The sequence below is a fragment of the Xiphophorus maculatus genome, chromosome 14 (assembly GCF_002775205.1).
Source record: "Xiphophorus maculatus strain JP 163 A chromosome 14, X_maculatus-5.0-male, whole genome shotgun sequence".
Classification (NCBI taxonomy): domain Eukaryota; kingdom Metazoa; phylum Chordata; class Actinopteri; order Cyprinodontiformes; family Poeciliidae; genus Xiphophorus; species Xiphophorus maculatus.
This window is the reverse complement of record NC_036456.1, coordinates 17,913,309-17,935,663: the sequence shown is the minus strand read 5'-3', so window position 1 is coordinate 17,935,663 and position 22,355 is coordinate 17,913,309. Positions and strand designations below refer to the sequence as shown.

At 36.9% G+C, this 22,355-nt stretch overlaps 1 protein-coding gene across 1 annotated transcript in view; it reads left to right on the top strand.

Moving 5' to 3' along the window:
- Positions 1-3,826: 3,826 nt before the first annotated feature.
- pc (pyruvate carboxylase) overlaps positions 3,827-22,355 on the top strand; it is a 371,443-nt gene continuing 352,914 nt past the window's right edge. Inside the window, exon 1 of the mRNA XM_023345780.1 lies at positions 3,827-4,301. Within this exon, the coding sequence (XP_023201548.1) occupies positions 4,300-4,301 (2 nt within the window). The 5' untranslated portion in view covers positions 3,827-4,299. The remainder of the gene's footprint in view (positions 4,302-22,355) is intronic.

Genomic DNA, 22,355 nt, shown 5'->3' with positions numbered 1-22,355 from the left:
GGTTACTGTTGTGACATGCATGGAGATGGAGCTCCACGGTGGATCTGCGTGCTTTTTAAGGATCTGAAACAAAAACATGAGGTAGTGTTAGAGAAAATAAAACATTGTTGGATATGTTATGCAGAAAAAATATATTTATGCACCTTTAAATCTGCGAAATTCAAATGTTACACGTCATATTAAAGCTGCAGTATGTAACTTTTTTAAAATACATTTTACTTGTTTGTAATAACTGTCACCATGTTGTGAGAGGATAATATGAGGCAGATAATCTATGAAAGGATCGATCTTTGCTCTCTGAAAAAATGCACCAACCAAAACCAACCAATCAGAGCCAGGAGGAGGGTTTTGGTGTTGTCAATCAATCTGATGTACTCGCTGCTCAATCTGCTAATGGCATAAAAACAACTTAAAGTTACACCAAAACTTAATCTGCTGTCATTGGTGGTCATGCTAACTAGCCTTAGCATTCGTGATAGGCTATGCTAGCTGCGGTGTAGCAGAGAGCAATGGGTATATGAGGGAAGGAGGGATGAGCAGCACCACACACAGGGTGATTGACAGCGTTAAGATCTTCCTCCTGGCTTTGAGAAGTCAGAGAACCTTGATGTTGTTTTACAGATTATTACAAGGTGACAATTTCAACAAATTTGTAAAAATATATATTTTATTAAACATTTCATACTGCAGCTTTAAGCTGTGTTGTATTTTATTTGTTTCTTGCTCATGTCATGATGACTTGCTCATCATTTCATAGTAAACCTGGTAGACCAGGCGCCCCGGGTTGGAGTAGCTCAGGTTCAGATATGTGATCTCGATCATTATATTGATCATTATCTTATTATAGTGAGATAATTATATTATCGTAATGAGATATTATCTCATAATAAAATGATAATTATTTCATTATGATAGATAATTTTTTTATCAGAGTGGCACCATCACGCCGGTTGTGTTTCTGCAGCAACAGATCAGTGATTCTTGTGGTCATTAATGTGTGACGTAGCCCCACCCCCAAATAAAGTGGGCGGAGCCAAATGTTTGGAGGGGCGGGGCCAGACTGGGCTGCTTTCCACCCAAATCTAGTTTTGAACAAGCTGAGCTGGAAACTGTCAGTCCTTTATTAATAAAGCCATCAGCCACAAATCTAGTGACTTTAAAACAAAACAATGACCAGCAGCGAATGACAACATTTAATTTCCTTTTGGGGTAAATAAAGCATTTTTAAGTTTAACTTAAAATAACAAAGCTTGCATACAAACAGGAGGTCTCACTCTCACGTCAATCAAATTCCTGAATCGGTCTACTTTATTACAGGTAAATATTTTCTGGTCCTTAATTTTTTTTTTTTTACTAATGTAATAAGCCAGTAAATAGTTTTATTAAGTATCAAAGATCTTGCCAGAATGTGTTCAAATATATCTTGTAAATCAGAAAACTAAATATAATTTTACAGATGAATGTCAGTTTATTGCTAAGTTCAACATTGCAACAGGCTGAGAAAAAAAATCAGCCAACAATCAGAGCATTTAAAGAAAAACTCCCTTATTCTTTTAAACTAATCCCATCGTCTCGGCCTTTAGCACCGTGAAAAGGCTTCAGCGGTCTCAGCTGCTCACAGACCAAACAGGAGCATGTTGGGTTAGTGGGCCACTGCCCTGTGGAGCGACTCTGTACGTTTGCTTTTCTTGTTTGTCTGTGCTGACCCTGTGATGGACTGGTGACCTGTCCACAGTGTACGCAACCTCTTACAAGTTGGAATAGGGTCTTATCACCGTGACGGATTAATGGTCAGGTAGGTACATGAACAGCCTTTGTGCGTGTTATCAAGTTTGGCAATAACGTAAATAGGATAAATAAAAGTTGTTTAGGTTGTTTTTATGGAGATACTTATGACAAAAATTTAAAAACTACACTTTAAATTGAGTTTTTGGAGTTTTATATTATTTTATACTGTCAAAAACAGTGTTGCTTTGATTCTTTGCATGGTTAAAAAAACCTTTAATCTCCATGGCAACCATTCAGGGTGGAAACAGGCTTTCACAAAGCTCCGCCTACTTCCTGAAAGCTCCTCCTTTGAGCTCCAATCCTCAGACTAGCGGCAGCAGCCATTAGCAAACACCTGGTGGTGCATCTGTTGAGGTCATCATATGAACTACATTTCAGACTAATGCTGAATGTAGTTCATTCTGAAAGAGCAGGAGCTTCTTAAAGAGACAGAACCCAGTTTCAAAGCATCAAATTGAAATGTCAAATTTCTCTTAAGTTATAACAACTGAGAGTAACATACTGACTTGGTTGTTTTAAAATAGCAGTATATGCTTGGAGAATAAATAATACCATCTTCCTTTAATAGGGGTCATGTTTCACGTTTATTTCTGTCTGTGTCGTAACTCTGGCTCAGATGAAAGTGTCCTCCTATGAGTGGCGCATACACTCCTATCTAAAGCTGATAAGAGAACAAACAGGAGTTGAGAAGCAATCATTCTTGTCTTTATTTGTTTAGACACTGTGTAACACGCTGGCTGTACCAATCAGAGAGATTTATCTTTGACCAAAACATTTTAAAGTCAGGTTTTTATCCAGCCTGTTCCTGGTTTCCCTAATCTCTCAGTTGTTCAACAAACACCAGAAAGTAACAATGGTAATCTCATTTTAGAATGAATCCGTACAGAGCTGGAATAAATCACAAGATTTTTGAGATAAAGGCGTAATAGTCTTTTGTCCACTTTCAAAAGCAGCAGCACAAAGGATCAGTTTAAACTCCTGTAATCAAATCTTCTCCTTTTCAGCTGGTTCATGATCCTGAGATGCTCTCATCTTTCACACACTGCCAACCTTTTCACAAGGCGTACAAGAGCTTGTCTTTACATTAATCACTGAGGGAAAACCCTTACAAAAAAAATCCCATGAAAAAGTCACATGTGATTTTCACATATGACCACATGAAAACCACATGTGGTTCACACAACTTTTTACATGTGATTGATGTGTGAAAGATGTGAATCACATGTGAAAGCACATGTATTTGTGTGATTTTGGAACATTTCGTGGTAAAATCACACGTGATTCCCATGTGATATACACATTTCCACATGTGGAAATATGTGATGCACATTTGATACACATGGAAATCACATGTGATTCCCATGTATCAGAGCTGCGTTGCGACTCGCGGTGACAGTCGGTACCGTGTCTTATACCAGGATGTCTGATATAAAGACAGATATTCTTTATATCTGTCGGTGGACCGACTCAAGCTGCCTGTAGCGAACCGGGCCTTTAGCAGAATGATGAAGTTAAAGTCAGAAGTTTTCTCTGCAGCCGAAGCATTTCTGTGTCTAGGGGCGAGGCGGGTTTTTTCCCGCCATTGCAAGGACAATTATAAAAATATAAATAGAAACAGCATGGAGGCTCTGAGAGTCATTATTAGACTGAGGGCAGCCAGACTGGTTTATTTTTACTAAATTATTATATTTAGCTAAATATTATTGCTGAGGGGTGCAAACAGGCCTTCTGACATACAGATCAAAAATAAAAAAATTAAAAAACCCTCAAAAGGGGCATTAGGGGCATCAAGGATAAAAAGGGCAGGGGCTCAAGCCCCCTCGTCCCCCCCTCTGCACGTGCCTGCTTATTCGTTTATTTTAATGTTATTCTAAATACGTGACGTGACCGACGTGATGTTGGAACATTTGGTGCTCTTTAAACTCACCGCGTGCTACTCCAACCTCCCCTGTGATTGGCTGAGAGCAGGAGGAAGGGGGCGTGGCCTAGCTGCCTCACGCCAAACGGAGAGAGAGATGAAAGCTTAGGGAGAGAGGGAGAGAGATTAAATAGGAGACAGGCGCAGCGGCAGTCCGCCACATCCGCCAGAAGGAGAACGAGGATACCAGCTGCTAGCTACGTTAGCCGCAGTAGACAGTTAGCACCTAGCTCCAAGAGTCCTAGCTCCTTTACTAACACATGAGGGAGTGAGCCAGCAGGGTGAGAGTGACAGTGTGAGAGCCGGAGCTCGGCCGTCCCGAACTGACTCCTTCTGCTTGCGTGAAGCTGCGTGAGCCCCACAGCGGGAGAGAGAGAGAGAAAGAGAGAGAGAGAGAGAGAGTTCGTGTACATTCAAGCTCACATATCTCCCTCTTCCTGCAAAGCAGCGTGTCTGTGAAGGTGTGAAGCTCATTAGCAATAGAGGAAGTGGACCCATAAACACTGCCTGACTGTCGGCTGTGTACACTCGGTGTCCGGTTACTTGGCAGCGGATCCACGTCTCTTACCGATAACCGACTAATCAGCGGCAGCATGTGAGTACCTGCGGGAGGTTGTGTGTGTTTATGAATGAGTTTTGAGCGTGAGGCTGGTTTGCATTCAGCTCCAGGACCGAGCTTTGCTCCAGAAGGCTAACTGACCTGCATGTGTCTGAGCTGTCAGCGTGGTAGCAGCACATGTAACCACACAGCTGTTACTCTGCAACTTCTAGGTCTTCCTGCATGGTTTAAAGTGTCACCGTGCCTATTTAAAACTACTATTACCATTTTATTTTACATTGATTAACTAAAACAATTAATTAATTGGGTTTGCAATCAACTCATACTGTTAAAAATACTTTATTCAAAAAAAGGGAAATTAAATGTTGTAATAAGTCAAAGACTTGTCACAATAACGAATTTTGCTTGAAGAAAAATGGTCCCAGAAGTCATTGCGATAATAATATTGATGTTTTGAGACCATTTTTAAGTAATATAATAGTAATGACATAATAATGCAAGCTTACCCTCTCAAAGTTCAATAAACTTTAAATTCTAATGAACATTTTACACTGGAACTGGAAGATATTTTAAGCTTATAAAATGAATAAAACAGATGGTAAATAAAATTGAGTTGTGAAGTTTATGTAAACAAGTTGTCCTTAAAAAGGGGGCTAGTTCAGACCAAAGCACAAACTGAAGACTTTTCTCACCCAGTTTTTGGTAGAAAGAGAGAGCGAAAAGAAAAAAATCAATCTATCATACAAATGGGAACAATTTATTGTGCGATTAACTGATTTATTGCTTAATGGGAGCGGCCTATTTGAGGCCATTTTCAAGTAATAAATGAGTAGTTTTCCCCCTCCAAGATCAAGAAACTTAAATTTTGTAAACACTTAACAGTGGCACTGGAAGATATTTTAAATATCCAAAATGAAACATAACAACCAAAAGCAATAAGTAAAAAAAAAATTAATCATCAGATTGGAAATGATCAATTAATGTGATTAATTGATTGATTCATTAACTCATCCAAGAATCTTCAAGGAGTCCTTGTGGATGGTGATGCTGTGGGCAGGAAGCGTCTCCTGTAGCAGTCAGTCTTACAGCACATCTGACGAAGCCTCTGACTGAAAACTGTTTCTGCCTCATGACTATCATGAGACAGAAACTCAACATCCAAGCAGCAGAAGTGACATTCCACAGTAATGACACAATCAGTTACTGGCCAGCACTGCTAATCCATATCGTTTGCTTTTGCCACTGGTCTTTAAGTCTCTGTCTGGCTGTATGTTTAGAAAGTAAGAGATGTTGGAGTCAGGGTTGGTGTGAACTTCCTCCTCCTCTCTCTGCTCTTTGGTCCTGCTCTGCACCCATAAAGCCTCATTTTTCAACAATTTATGGTCGTAGTTCAGGTTTTATTTGAGCTTTTGAGATGCTAATCAGCATCTGATGGATGGATAATTGTTTTTTTTTAATCTCCTTTCTTATGTTTATACTTTATGTGCTGTTCAATTTTGACCAATAAAGCTAATTTTGATTAAGCGGAAAGAAAGTTATTTTATAATTATCTGGTCTGTACATTTTTTTTCATGTAAAAATCTGAAAAGTGTGGGGTGCATTTGTAGAGCCGCTTTGTGACTGTGATTACATCTGCAAGCCTTTTTTGGGCTGAATGATTATTATTTGTAAGATGTGTTGAATTTTCCTACCACTTCTCAACAATTTGCTTCAATTGTTGAGCAAATTGAAGCTCAACAATTTGATTCATTTTATTTGTTCCAATAAAATGAATCAAATATTGTCATTGTAACATGATAAAAAGTGGAAAAAATGTAAAAAGATTATGAATACTTTTACTCTGGACTTCAAAACATTTGAAACAACAAGAACTGTGACGGTAACTTTAGCAGATAATCTTGAAAGATGCTGCTCTGTCAACTCAATCAGGCTGTAAATGTTTGAAAATCTTCCAACTGTGACTGAATTAAAACAAAATCAATCAGACTCACTGCCAGATGTTGCAGAAGCTCGTTGGTGCAATAAAAGGCACAAACAGTCACCAGGATTTTAGGCAATTGTAAGGTTGGACAAGAACTGGATTTTATCTTTCTGTCATGAGGAGGGATAGGAAAATCTTCAAAGCTTATTGTTAGAAAAACAAAAATGGGATCACCAAGTCCCCAAAACCATTCCCTGCATATTTACTGCTGAATCCGATGTGAAACGTAGCTCAAGTCCTACGTTAAGTACGGTGGAGGAAAGGTGATGCTGTGGTCCTGCTTTTCTTCCACTGGGTTTAATACTGTATATGAGATTATGAACTTTTTGAAATGCTATAACATTTTAAATAAAAATTAGGTGGACTCTACAAGAAGTAAAAATGCAGGCGGTGGCGGTTCTTGCATGAATCCCTCCTTCTGCTGCCTCCTAACCAATCAAAATACAAAAAATATTTTAAATTCTGGCAAATGTCAAGTTATAGTGTAATTATTGCAAATAAAAGCAATAAAAACGTTTTTGAAAACACACCTGAGAGAAAAGTATAATTTCTTATCTGGTGGCTCAAAGATCTAACCGCCCCACTCCCCACCCTTTTTAGTACCGCCCTGGGCAACTGCCCATGTGGCCCATATCAAAAACGACCACTGATTGTCCGCAGTGTCTGGCAGAAACTCTTTAAACATTTTTATTACATGTAATCAATAATGTGAGGATTCACACAATGAAGAAAAAACAATCTTGATGATCAAATGTCATCAAACGGCTTCGTGCTGATCAAAGTCAAACTTTGAATCACTTAAATGTCAGTTCTGAATATTTCTAATAAAAAAATAAGAAACAATTCAATAATATTCCAAATCTGTTGTGATTTAGGTCTGTTAAATGTTTGTCTGATATTAAAATATATATATATATAAAGTAAACCTATCAAAGTAAATAAGTGAAATGCAGCTCATTTACGTTTGATTAGATATGAGCCGTTATGTAGATGTTTGTAAAAACGTAATAAGTCTGTAAATGAAGTCAACAGCCTAATTATCAGTCGTTTCTGAGCCAAAATCAATACATGCAAAGTCACTGGGTTGTACTGATGCTTTGCAAAGCTGAAAGTGAGTTAAAATTAATCACTCTCAGTGTCTTTGATTAAACTATACAACATAAATCAGAAATATACATGTCAGCTTTCTTGATCTGGTTAAAACCTGATAATCAAAATCATAAAACTGGTTAATTCTACGCAGAATCCAGTGAAAAACATTCAAAATTTGGATTTTCTTCCATCACTCCAAACAAAATAAATGCCAAAGGTTGAAAAAAAAAAAACCCGTCTCAGTTTACATGTTGAAACCTGCATCAGATGCTTATTATCTGTGCAGGCCACACATTAGCTTCAGTTTCCTTTCCCAGATTTAGATGGCAACTTATGTTCAGATTGGTTTATTTCCAAACCTTTGTGTTTGTTTATTTAATGATCTTCAGAACATTCAACACCACAAACATTGCAATAGAATCATAAAAAATAATACTAAAAAAGAAATATCTCTAACCCTTAAAACACAAACTAGATCAAAACACATATTCAAATCAACCGCATCAACAACGTTAACATTTTAAAACAATAAAAAAAAACGGCGTCACGATTTACCTCAAAGCACACAAACAGAATTAACAAAATTTCAGCAATTTCAAGGAAATATTAAATCACTAATGATAATCTTCACTGTATTCTTCATGTTGTTGTGTCAGAGTCATTCAGGTGTTTGCTCATCCTCAAAGCAACCTTTACTCTGCAGCCAAACAGGAAAATATGCGTAACATCTGTCCCAGAGCCCAGCGGGAGCCGGGCGACTTTGATCAAACAGAACCTGCTGCACACAGGCCACGCTCTTTGCTTTTTTATCACACTTACATGTTTTAGATCATTAAATCAATATTTATGTCAGACAAATATAGGTTTGTTCCACTGCCGCACCCAGTCTGATGACTGCCTGACTTATGGATTCCACATATCACTTGAATAGGACAACATGAAGAAGGCTGAAAGATCTAAAATTCATGACCTGATTTAAGGAAATTCAAGAACAGATGAAAAGCAAAGTCCTTTACATGTATCTGTCCTTTAAATCTATTTATAAGGAGTGGCTGGTCTACCAAAATTACTCTGAGTGTAATGTTGATTCATCCAGGAGGCCAACTAATAACGTAGAACGACATCCTAGATGTTGTCTGTTTTTTGTAAACTCTTATTTCTTTGTTTGACATGTGGCATTGCTTTTAAAAATATCATGTCTGGGTTTGGATGCAGCTGGAAGGATTTTTGTTCTGACATCTTTACTTTCTCATTACACACCATAACTGTCGCTGTGATGCGTAACCGTGACAACCGGGTGTTGTTTCTACACCTTGGAGCAGTTGACTATCATCTCGGAACTCAAATAACACCTGACCTACGACCCCAAATCCCGGTGGAGTTGGAAAGGAGAATGCATGGATGCAGAGCAGAGAGAGAAAGAGGAAGTTCAAACGATCTGAAGTGTCTCTCTGCCCGGATTTAAAGAGGAGCAGCGAAAGCAAACGAGGTGGATTAGCAGTGCTTACCAACAACTGATGGTGTCATCCAGGACATGCTACTGTGAAATATCATCTCTGCTGCTCGAATATTGAGCTGTTGAATTATTACAGTCATAAAACTGTCTTACAGTAACAGTCTTCAGTCAGAGGCTTATTCAGATTGAATGCAAGACTGACTGCTACAGATAATCCTTTCTGCCACAACAACAACATCCACGAAACGTGAATGATATGAATAAGAATATTTATTTTCTTTATGGGACAAATTGAATTCAACTTGATTTGAATTAAATCTACAATGTATATTCATATATATATATATTTATATATATATATTAGATAAATATCCAAATATATTATAGAAATATATACATAGAATATGATATTCTTATTTGATCCCAAGGGGAAATAAATAGCTTAGTCGTCAACAAGTTACTCCACCCCAAGCGTTAAATTTCTGTAAATACAAATATAACCATAAGCAATTTAAAATTTATATAAAATATATTTAAATAAGTGTGATATTGTAAGTACTGTAATATAACTACATATAAAAAAATACAATTATGAAAAGCATATATATGGAAATATGTTACTATATGAATATCCTCGTGGATATCAGCATTGAGGTGGGATTGATTTGGAGATTGGTTGTGACATAAAGCTAAGACAGCTTGTCAGTGGGACACGGTGGAGGCAGTATGATGCTGTGAGGCTACTTTACTTTTTCAGGATCTGGACAACTTACTGTGAATTTATGATTGAATCCATAAGTTCAACTTTAGCAGAGAATCTTGAAAGATGCTGCTCTGTCGACTCAATCAGGCTATAAATGTTTGAAAATCCTCAAATGTGACTGAATTAAAACTAAATTGATCAGCGCTGATCAATCAGACTCATTGCCAGATGTTGCAGAAGCGCGTTGGTGCAATAAAAGGTGCAACTAGTCTCTAGGTTTTTAAGCAATTATTTTTTGTCATTTCAGTCAGTCTGATGTTGAATTTATTTTATAATCTGAAACATTTAATCTCTTGCTAGAGGTAAAACAAATGAAACTGAAAATAGTTTAAGTATTTTTCCATAGTGTTCTGTAAGTGCCTAATCTCTAAATGTGTTAAGACATTAGTTTGATTTAACTAATGTTTCTAGTTGTTGAATCTACGAAACTGAAAGTGTTTTGTGGTATTGAGTGTTTTGCAAGCCTTTGCAAGTAAGAGGCGATCAATAGTGATTTCTTAGATAAATCAGGTGGAAACTAGACAAAACTTGTGCAATGTTTGCATGTTTGGAGAGTGGTAAGCCAAAACCACCACTGACTGAGTCACAGCTTACTCCTGTGTGCAGTATATCGTTTCCTTATTTCGAGGACACAAGTTGTCCCAGGTAACTGGATGAATCCATTATTGATAAGATAAGCTTTATTGTCCAAAGGAAATTTGTCTTGCCCAAATCCATAACCATAACGTTACATTCACACTTCTGTAATAGATCCATTATAAGAAAAATTAATATTATAGACATAGTAATATAGTTTAAAATCTAGAAGACCATTAGCTACAGTTACTTTTTAGTGTTTGTTGCTGCTTATGGCTTTGAAGGAAAGCGTTTCAGTCTACATGCCGACCTCATGAAGAGGCTGGTACTCTGAGTGGAGGATATGAGATGATTTTCTGGACCTGTCCGGTTAGCATTTCATTGAAAATGTTCTGAAGTGAGGGATGCTGCTGGACTCCCATCGGCTTCATAGCTCTTTGTGTGAGCCGAGTGAAAGAAACTAGATAAACAGTTTTTAATCTGATATTTTGGGTCACAGTATTTCACAAGGACACAGTTTGTTTCAATTTGTTGTTAAAGCTATAAAAAAATGACAAAAGATAAAATCGTTTACTGGGCATAAAATGGTGTAGTGGGTATGCCAGGCCAATCGGTGGCGCTGTAAAGCAGAATGATGCAGAAATCACCAAACGACACCAAATGGTGCCATGTTTTTTATTTTTCAGAATAAAAGGCAGTGGGACACATGCATAGTACTCACTAAAACCGCTTTAAAATTTCCCCTCTCTGGGACCAGGTTTAAAAAAATGATCGTATCTGGTATGACTAAGCAATAAATCAATGACATATCGCAATAGACACATGATCAATATGTCAGATAGAATATTCAATAATTTCACTGAACTCCAATCCAGAACCGCACAGCATTCTGGGGGATGCAGGCAAAGGAAAGGCTTTAGCTGGTCAGTCTCTCAAGGCCAGCTAAGCAAAGTTGGTGGAATCAAAGGAACTCACTCACTCACTCTTTGGTTACTTAGCAACTCTCTCACTCTTTGGTTACCTAGCAACAACCTTTTGAGTAACTGGCGCAGAAGCAGTTTAATGTTTTGCCACTGTTGCTCATAATTTCTTAAGAATTAAAAAATAACAACGCAAAGTGAAAGGAGAAAATGAATGAGAGGAAACAGTAAAACAGGAAAGATAATGTCACAAAGTTTATCATTATTATTATATTTATAAATGTTATTTAATTTCCTTTTGGGATTAATAAAGTATTTTTGAATCTAATTGAATTGAATTGGAAGTATTTTAGATATTTAAAAGAAAAAAGTGATCAATAGTTACTGATAGACTCATATGAAATGCTTATGTAGTAATATATTTTTTCAGCCATGTTGTCCAGCCCTAGATTTAACCCTTTATGACCAAAGTTTCAAATCACCGCCTGGATATTTTTTGCTTATTTTAATTTTAAACAGTTCTTTAAATTTCCTGTGAGTAAATATATATTTGCCCATTTATCCATCACAACTGGAACTTTCAATATCTACTAAGTTACTTCCCAATTTACCGTCCATTAGAAGAGTTGCCTGGAAAGCGCAACATCTCCACTTTCAAAAACCGCTGGAATTTTTCAGACAGCGCAAAGTGTGACAGCATTACAGGACTGTACTGCATATTTGGCTGGATCGTTTGGTCTGGAAGGGTTAAGCTGGGTTTTCTAAAGCAGTTTTTATTAAGTTGGCTGTATTTCAGATATCTAAAACAACAACTAGTCAATAATTATGAATATCGACTGATATAAAATACTTATTGTGATATCTCGTCAAGCCCTAGATTCTGATCTCCTTAAACGCCGGTTCTGTGCATAAACAATAAAATACCTTTATGGAACTAAAGCCATCTGCATGTGGACAGGATCTGATAAAATCCACAGACCAAGCTGAATGTTCAACATGGCTTCCATGCCCTCCATTATTACGTTGTGGTTTTGTCGTGTGCAGATTACGTCGTGCTATTTTCGGATTCTGGAAGCGCTCAAGTATACGACAATTGAACCCACCAGAGATGTGACTCAGCTGTAATGGAAAACACACCAAATCATGTAGAGTTGAGTCGAGCCATGCTGAGTAGGTACTGGTATAAAAGGGCCATAGATTCAAATTCAATATATTGATCCCAAAGGGAAATGAAATGTTGTTGCAGGTCATTTTAATTGAGATTCTTAAAGTAGTTATTGTAGATTTTGATGGCTGTTGGCAGGAGGATGCGATGGTCTGAGGATTTTTCCTCCATTAGTGTTAGATTTTTCTCAGTGTACTTAGATTTTGTTGTACGTCTCGAATGAAACTTTGTGTTTGCAGTAAGTTTGGTCAGCAGACGTTGTAGCTCTCTGCACATCTAGATCTAATATTTCTATTTTCCAATACAGCCACAACAAACTATTCATTGACTTTAAGTGTGAACGTCACACTACTATTTATTATTTTAAAGCATATCTGGTATTTATGGTGGTGATTTCTGAGTGTTGTGAACCAGGAAAGGTTGACATCTGCTGCTCAGACATCGGCAGACATCCAGATTCAGGTTTGGGCCAATTAGAGTAAAGTTGAAGCCGTGCAACAGGTTTTGTGACAAAGCATTGATCTCTAGGAACTTTGATCCCTGTAAGGTTAATGTGTGAACCAGTGCTCCCAGTGCTCCCAGTAGCTTGTAACGTCAGACAGATCTGTTCCCGTAGCTTCATTAACTTGGTTTTATAGTCATTCTGTTCTTTTTCTGTTGTTTTGTAGCCGACCAAAGAAAGAGAGAGTGGGTCATGGAGGACATTTGGCAGAAAGTACCTGCCTCCATGTTTGATTGTAGCTTTCCAGCTATCAGTATAGAAAACTTTGGTAAAAATGCAGAATTAGGATTCTGAGCAGACATTCAATTTAATATCCTGTACATTTAAGAAATAAATCACTGGGCCTTTTTTAGTTCAGAGATTTTAAATGAATGTCAGGTTTGTTTTCACTTTCCTCAATATTTGATAAAATAAGCTATTTTCTTTTTCTTTTGAGAGATTTCATCTGTATTAAAGACACCAGGACCTGGATAGAGATTGATTAGTCAAATTGAATCGAAAACTCCAATGTAGATCGTCTAACCCAGCGGTGTCCAAAGTGTGGCCTGCGGGCCATTTGTGGCCGTTGAAAGGATTTTATTCGGCCTCTGACCACAAGTCAAAAATTGTAAAAACTGGGCCAGCAAAACAGAAAACACCTGATGACCCCCCAAAATTTAGTTTTTCTTATAATGTAGCAGTCCGAAGCCCTTTTCATGTTTTAAATCTTTAATAATTTTTTAAAAAAATGCTCCTTTATTTTCAGCAAGTAAAGAAAAAAAATGTAAATGATTTAACATTTTTAACTTAATGAATTTTGTGACCCACCAGTCGTTTAAATTTGCTAGTTTTGGCCCAGTTTGGACACCAGTTTGGACACTGGCCTAACCCCAAAGTTATAGGAGTTGTGGCGATCACAATCAGAAAAACATGACTTGCATCTTGGAAAATAATGCTTTAAACAAACAGCTTTGACGTGAAACTTGCCTAATTCTGAAACAAGAACAACGTCTCTGTCCCACATGTTTGGTTGCATTCAACAAAAGGGCAAAGGTCACATTCCTCTGGACCTTTAAAAGCCTGTTGGAAAGAAGTCATGGTATTTTTGCTGAGGGGTTTCAGCTTTTGCCTAAGATTACATCCTTAACAGTTGTTTTAGGATGCTAGCTAACCATGGTAATGGTAATTTAGGGTGTTTTAATATCTGAGGGGTTTATTTAGTTGGTCCCCTTTGGTTGGTTCATTTGTGTAAATGAGTTTGAGCGTCATCTGCAGTTTGAACAGTGATTGTGAATATATGGGTTAATATTTTACATATTTGACGCAGACTACTTGTCACCAGTGACACAATCACAGTTTGGATTGGTGTAACTGGTTTTTGAGCATCCCTACGTGATGAAGACAGCATTTCAGAAACTTTGACACATACCGGTGCTTGAATAATACAACGTGCTTCTGTTGGTCTTTGCATGGCGACGCTTTATTCTCATTCTGTTTCTGTCAAAGCTACATTTATTAAGTTTTTACTCACAGCTGATTGGGTTTGGCTGGGAAACGCTCTCACGCTGCAGTGAGCTGATGTGATTTTGTCTGCCTGGTGTTGAGCGGACTTTGGTCTTGTTTTTGGATAGACGATTTGGACGGTTTGTTAATGTTTGTTGGGACTCAAGAGCCGACTGTGAGATAAAGCAGGTCACTTTGATCATGCTCAGAATACAGCGGATGACAAACAAGAACTTGTTTAATAATAATTCAGATTTTTATTTTGGTAGCGTGTAATGTATCTAGTGGTGGACAATATGGCTGAAAAACCAATCATAATATAGGAATTTCTTATCAGTCTATTGGTAACTGATTAGTTTTTTGTTTTGAATATTTGAAATTATGCCAAACTGATGGTCTGACTTCCTGTTTTTATCCACAGTTTTTACTCCACACCGTTTTTTTTTTTTTTAAGCAGTTATGAGGCATTGTGGAAAAAACTTCTTCTGCCCAAGTAACTCCACAGGTCGTTGCTAGGTAACCAAAGAGTGAGGGAGTCAGTTGATTCCACCAATGCAGTTAAATTATTGAATATTCTATCAAACGTACTATCTATTGACATGGATAATGTGTCTATTAGGACATATATTTTGTTGATTTATTGTCCAGCTCTAAATTTATCCTCTAGATATGAAGCCATTTTATTGCACATGACTTATTTCAATTATAAAGATATATAAACCAAAATAACATACAGCATTGCCTATAAGTTTAGAACCAAAACTTCTTTATGCTTTGTGGATGTGTTGGTGTTTTATTTTTGCTGCATAATTAAAGTGTGCTTGTGCTTATGGTCACAAACTGATGGACATTCAGACATTAAATATGCTGCGTCCTTCCTACTACTTCCTGTTGTCTTCTTCTTTGTGGTTTGTTCCAGAGGCGACATCCAATTGTTGATTGTGTGAAAAATGTTTCTATGGCAGTTTTACGAAATAAACCAATCTTGATACAGCCATTCAGTGAATTTATTTTTGAAACATCAATGGAAACGGAGCTAGAGTGAAAAGTTGACATGCAAACAAAATGTAAATTTTCCTCTTGATACTTGTGTTAAAATCCATTGCAGAGAACAAAAATGTCTGCAGATTTATCAGGATTTAAATCAGGGATCTGACGCTTAAGTGCCAAAACCAAAATGACTCAAATTGTAACCCTCAGAGCATAATGAGGATTCTTCCCAAACCACAACTTCATTCTTATCTTCATTTTCAGACTTTAAACTCTCGCTACATTCATACACTTTATGCAAGGCAGTGAGAAGAAAAGAAAGTAGAAGACAAAACCAAAGAGGGCAAAATGAGTTTTTAACAGATGTTTTGGGGACTGAATGAAAAAGATCTTTGCCTTTTATTATCATGTTCACTCTTGGATCGTATTTGCTTACCCTAAACTAACATTGACTGCAAAAAAAGAAGGTGAGTTCTGGATTTCAAAAGTTTACAACAGAAATAAAAGGTCATAAAAACTGTACAAGTTAAGCTGCAATGGGAAAGACAGAGAGACACCAACTACATTGTTTGAATTAGTCAGAATTTACAACCACAACTTTACATATTAATACTGAGCTATAATGAAATCTCTTCCTTCTGCAGGGGAACAGATTGTTATAGTTTGAAGATGAAAAGGAATCAGGGATGAAAGAACAAATTTTAAATGAATCATCATTAAACCTGCCATGCTGCAAACTGGTTTCATCTTCATCTTTTTCACTTCTCATTATATATGGCTGTCACTGGTTTCCACTAAACCATAAAAAAGCCAGTAAAGCTGAGAAAGATTTCAATGTCCAGGCAAAAGCAAATCTGTATTCTGCACGACAACTGTGTACAGATTTGATAAGGTTAAGAGGATTTACATGCTCAGAGACATATTCAACTATAAACATGTTTTTTGTGGTCATTTTAAAAATTGTAACTTTGCAAAACTTAGATTTTTTTATGACTTATGATACCAGAAACCAAAACATTATGCAAAGAATTTAAATGGCATAAAAATATTTTCATTCATGTTTCTTGATTGTTTGGGGACCTTGACATGCTAACGATAGCTGTAATTTTATTACAAATGTACATAAAACTATGTTGATATTTCACTAATGTTGAAAAAAACACAATTATGCAATTATGATGTTTCCATTAAATAGAAAACCAAATTAAAATCACATGATAAGTCATTAGAAATCATGGTGGGGCGTTATCATTTTATCACTTCCTGTCGTCTTCTTAGTCGTTTCCGCCAGCAGTAACATAATGTTGTTGATCACATGACACAACTGGATGATGCAAAAAACATGTTCCAGTTTTGTGAAATACACCAATTTTAAAACAGCCTTTTTTCTAAAAAAAAAACTTGAGTTTTTTCAAAATTAAAATTTACAACCAGCGAGTTTATTTTGTAATTCTAATTTGGGCCGTAATATGGTTAATGAAAATGCAGCCAGTGAGACAACGAACCACCGTAACGTCACTGCAGAGGTTAACGTCAGTGCAGAGGTCACTGATGCGTTCTTGTCACTGCAGAGATCGTCCATGTTGGCTTGATGTTTAATTTTCTGGTTCAGTGTTTCCAGTGTGCAGGGGAGCTTCCTGACATCTGAAACAAAATATCAAATATAAATCAGATTTTATGATGTTTACCTAAACGCCTTTTTAAACACTAAATATGTTTAGAGTTAATTTGTCCAGGTGCTAACTATGCTTATTGATAATTATTCACATTCATGCAAGTAGAGGATTGAGTTGCTCTTGAGAGAAGTTAAACTTTAGCTTCAGTAAAACTTTTCCTTTCTAAAAAGCGCAGTGCAGTAACCAAAGGCTTAAAGCTAGTGTCTGCAGTTTCTTTCCTGCTCTCTTCTGTCCTTGGGAAGCTGTATCTGTTTCACCGTGTCACATTGTTGCTTTTGTGTTGAAAAAGTGTATTGTTACGGCCTGGATGCGTTATCAAGACACATGTACAGTCCAAAAAGACATAACAGTGGTTTTATTTACCACAGTCTGTTCTTCAGGGCCAGTTAAAGGGTTAAACAGAGACAAAGTCACTTATTTATTTTCCTTAATGTCACCAGGTTTGTGTTAAATGTATTTGATTTAGTGTTTTATAAGTGTTGTTGCAGAAAAACTAAACCTAAAGCCTATAAATAGAGTGTCAAGGGAAACCAAAAAAAACAAAAATCAAAAACAGTATTAGTCCACAATAATTTACTAAAAACAAACAACTACAAGCAAACTCAAATTTAAAACCAGCAGCAGGTAGACTGAATTCACTTTTAAAAAATATTTAAAACTATGACCTTGTATTTATTAAAGACTTTGGCGCAGTCACCTCTAAAACGTGGCCTTCTTTAGCTGCAGTACCTCTGTTTGAGCACAGGGTGGCAGCAACAGACTACTAGTGAGGCGCTGTGGCTCGCAGTCAGCCCAGAAGAAGACGTCATCAATCTGTGCATCTTTCTCTGAATCTGGAAGCGTCTGCGCATTGCATGAGCTGCTGAGCGACTGGTTGAGGTAGTTTTAAACGTTTTTCCACTGTTCCCTGCTCTTTCCCCCCTAATATTCACATTTATTAAACCTTTTTTGAAAAGTTGTTAAAGAAAATAGTGTGACTTTTTTTTAGAATATTTAACTGACAGGACAAACTTGTTGAACTCGCCCCTCCTTCCATTTAGTTATTATTTCACTTCAAACTCCAACATTAACCTCGTTTTTATCGCTGCAACTCAAGCTGAAGATGTGATGATGTTTTGTTTTAAAGTTTTGTGTAATTTGCAGGCTCCGTTGTTGGTGTAATTTGGCGTCACACCTGAAGCTCGTTGTCTCTAATTAGACCCACTTGCAGCTGGTAGATTCGGGTTTTTCATGTCAGGAGGAAAATCAGTTAATGGCTTCTTGGAAAAACTGTCCTTTTTTCCTGTTTTTAAATCATTTTATTGGGTGAGATAGCTGTCAGTCCTCCCACTACGCTGGACTAAGCAGTGTTTTTATAGTAAAACTCTTGTAAGCCAGCTAATTGAGCACCGCTCTTTTATGTGCAAGGTTGTTTTGACCTTTAAAGGAAATTAGTTTAATTGAAAGAGAAAAAAATAGTCAATTTATTTTAGTTTTTCCCCTTTTTAATCCAACAATTTTTCTTCTTGTTAAAGGTACTCTATTATGTTGGGGATAAAATCATAATTACAACATTTTGGGTAGTGTTTAAAACGTAATTATTTAACATGATTACTCATTGAAGTGAATAAGAATATGCTTGAAAGCAGAGTGTGTGTCGGGGTAGGAGTGAATTGCGTATTTTTTTATGATTATTTGGGACAAAAATCATAATTGAAGAACAAATTGAACAGCCCCAGTTTCATTGAAAACTCATAATTTGATTAAAATAATTGACTCCAAGCTCTAAAAATCCCAGAGCCTAATTGATTTATACATTTAGTGCTAAAAGCTTCAGAATAAGTGAAAAACGCTCTTGATTTAAAAAATAAAAAAAATTCAAATTAAAGCAGGATTTTTAGGGAAGCTAGTCAAAACAAATGAATTGATGCTTTTCACTCTTGCTTATTTTATTAGATTTTTTTCACTTTTAAATAATGAAATTGTTGACATATAATACAATTGAAAAATAAGATAAAGTATAGCAATAAAACTTTGGGAGATTTTAACCCTCTAGACAGCAGACACACCCATACAAATTTAAAAGAGGTAAAATAAGTAACGTTTCCACCAAGTAGAAAGAAAAGAGATGCTTCACGTAAATGCTGCCATTGGAGATGAACCTGAAAATTATCTAAAAATTATCTAAAAATATGAAATAAAATTAAATCAACGTGAAACTGAATTGTCTTTGCAAATATTTGAACTTTTAAGATGCAGATTGCATCGAATTGGCATCTCAAAGTCAATATTTACATTAATTTCTGATGCCAGAAGGATTTTTCCCAACCTGGATGTGCGTTTGTGGTTGCTGTGAGGGGAAGTTGTGCAGGAATAAAAAATGGCCAAAGCTATAGGGTGCCGCCTTCAGATCCGCTGCTGAGAGCAACGGACTCCCATATTTTACCATTTGGCTGACAAACCCAACAGTTTGGCTGTTGAGGTAAAAATGAGATCTTAAATAATGGTCGATAAATCTGCGGAACATGAACTGCAGCCTGGGTGTTTGTCCGTATTTCATTAATACTCGTTAATCTTGTCAGCTGTAATAAACGTTTGTCCCTCTGACCTCCTGCTGCTGACAAACATCCTTTACTTCCTGGTCGTCTGCCGGCCGACTGCAGCCGCCGCGTCTGAACCGCCTGGATGGTGGACAGAGAGCTGAAACGATTAATCGTATTAATCGTGATGAATTGATAATTGGAATGATTTAGCAACTGGAGTATACAGACTCAAGAAAAGGTCAATGGCTGAAATAACACAGTCAGAAGTAATTAAGCCAAAGCTACAAATACAGATAAATTTTTCATTTAAGATAAAGTTTGTAAATATGTTGTACTAATAACTCAGGTTTTATCTTCATCTGGTTCAAATTCAGTAGAAAAGTTGAGCATCTTTTGCTGCCCAATTATTAATCAGTTAATAAGATGATCTTTTAGTAGAGCCTCAAGTAGGAAATTTAAGCTGTGATGGCAGAAAGTGGACAGAAATGAATAACAGAAATTAAAGACATATAAAGTAAAAAAAAATACACAAAGCAAGCTAATCTAGAATATAAAAATATAGAAAAACAGTCAACAGATCAGCCCTACATTGTATTGGTAAGAGCAGAAATGTGAGATTTTCACATGTTGGGAAGAAATGTTGAAACATTGACCAACATATTTATGATTTGATATGATATTGGTGATTTCACTCATCAAAATATAACGTCTGTTCAGTTGTGGACGGTGTGGTGTTTTCTCTATAACTTTCTAATTTTTTGTTTTTTTTATGCAAGTCACCTTGAGCCGCCTTGCTGCTGCACTGTGCTGTACAGATAAACTTGGATTTTTAGCTGCAGATGCATCCTTTGTATGACACACTGATGAAAAGCTACATCACATTTTAGGCAGTAAATGTTTATCATCTAAAAGGGAATTTAATTATTTACATCTTTTGATGCATTTCTGGTATAAAAAAGCTTAAATGAAAAATTTGCAGAATGTGCCAAAGTTTTTACACGATTAATCAGCGGTATAATCAATAGAATACCTGATTACTGAAATATGTCAGTTGCAGCCCTATTATTAAGGCAAAATGCCACTTTATTTAGTAACATGATCAGCTTTTATACTGTTTATCTTCACATTTTCTGTTTTAGATTAAAACTAAAGAGTAAAGTTTTGTTTTGGCAGCGTTTGTAAGGGAACAACGCGGCCTGTGCGTTCCAGGACTGCGCTTTGTTTTTACAGCTGAGGTCCTGTTCTTTATTAAAATCAAACTGCAGAAGCCTTTAGTTTTCACTTTCCAGGTTTTGTCACAAATAAAACCTCATCTCATGATTTTGTTTTTGAGAAATGAGTTTTAAAAACATTTTTCTTCTGACTTCTTCTCAAACTTAATTCTGCTGCTCGACCCAGAAACCAGTTTTCTTGTTTTGATTAGAAGAAAACAGACTTTCCAAACTTATAGAAACAAAGAAACAGAGATGCATTTCCTTTCTGTGCAGATGAATTGTTCATTTAAAGGGGAAGAGGCCCCATAATGTTTGTTTTTGCAGCTTGAATTCATCAGAGGAACATATTTTCTTTGCGTTCTGCTTCGACTAACCCTGGGATCCCCGTCCTGCAGCTATCAGGCCTCTGGTGGCTCTTTAGGCCCGGCGCAGCGACTCCCTGCAGCTTCAGTCAAAAATAACGAGCCACGCTTTTATAGTAAAAGATAATTGGGGAAAAGGGGCTCGTTTTGGTTTTATTTCAGTTATTCTTGCATCACCTCTCGTTGGGCTGCCACCTTATTGTGGTGGAGGGGTTTGAGTGCCCAACGATCCTAGGAGCTCTGCTGTCTGGGGCTTTACGCCCCTGGTAGGGTCACCCAAGGCAGACAGGTTCCGGGTGTCTTGTTTGGGACCAGACAAAGCGCAGCCCGAAGTGAGTGGGTGGGTGGGTGGATGGATGGATGGATGGATATTCTTGTATCATCTACATAATTTTTCTAGTTCAAGGAATTCTGCCTCTACGTGTTTAGTTTGGTCATTTTATTAAATCATTGATGTTCCAAGCTTTTGAGACAAAATCTAGCAATTACTTTCCTTTAACCTTCAGAGCAGCATGCTAAACATGATATTTTGATGAGACAAAGTAAAAAAAGAACCAATAGTTGTATGTCTGAAATAAAAGATTTTTATTTTCTGTTGTTGCTGCAGAAAATGCTTTTAGTAAAAAACAAACTAGCAAATAAAAACGAGAGCTGTCATGGAAAAACCTTTTATCAGCCCAAAACATCGAACGAGTTTTCTCAAGGCTTTTTTTGATTGAAAAGTTGCTGGATTTTTGTTGCCCTGCGTACGACTTTAAAATGAAAGCAAAAATAAACATATTACCAAATCTCTTCCTTTATAAAAGTAGAATAACCTTCATTATACCTCAATTATCAGAAGCGACAATCTTAGAACTCGGAACGTTCTAAGATTGTCATTAGGGGAAAATCGGGGCAAAAAATTTAAAATTGTGTCATATGACCTCCTTCCCCCAGGGCCGCAATAAAATCGCCAAGCCTTGACCGGTCCGGTCCGCGGTGATAAAAAGGTTGGGGACCAAAGGGGCGTGGTGTAGGGGTTAGCGCGACCCATATTTGGAGGCCTTGAGTCCTCGACGCGGCCGTCGGTGACATTTGCCGCATGTCTGCCCTCCTTTCCTTCCTGTCAGCCTACTTCCATAAAAGGGACAATAGAGTCCACAAAAAGACCCCCTGGAGGGGTACAAAAAATAAACAAAACTCTTATGCTAATAGCTATGCTAATTATTTGATTAGCATATTAGCTAACTTTGAAAACGCTTGACACATTTAACTTCTAAGTTGATTTCTCTGGATAAATTCAGAAGTGTTAACATACTTGGCTGGTTGTAAACTTTCTGTTGAATGAACTTAAACATCTATGTTGAAGTTTTGGTTATTAACTGTTTATTGTTCAAATAGTTAAGTGTT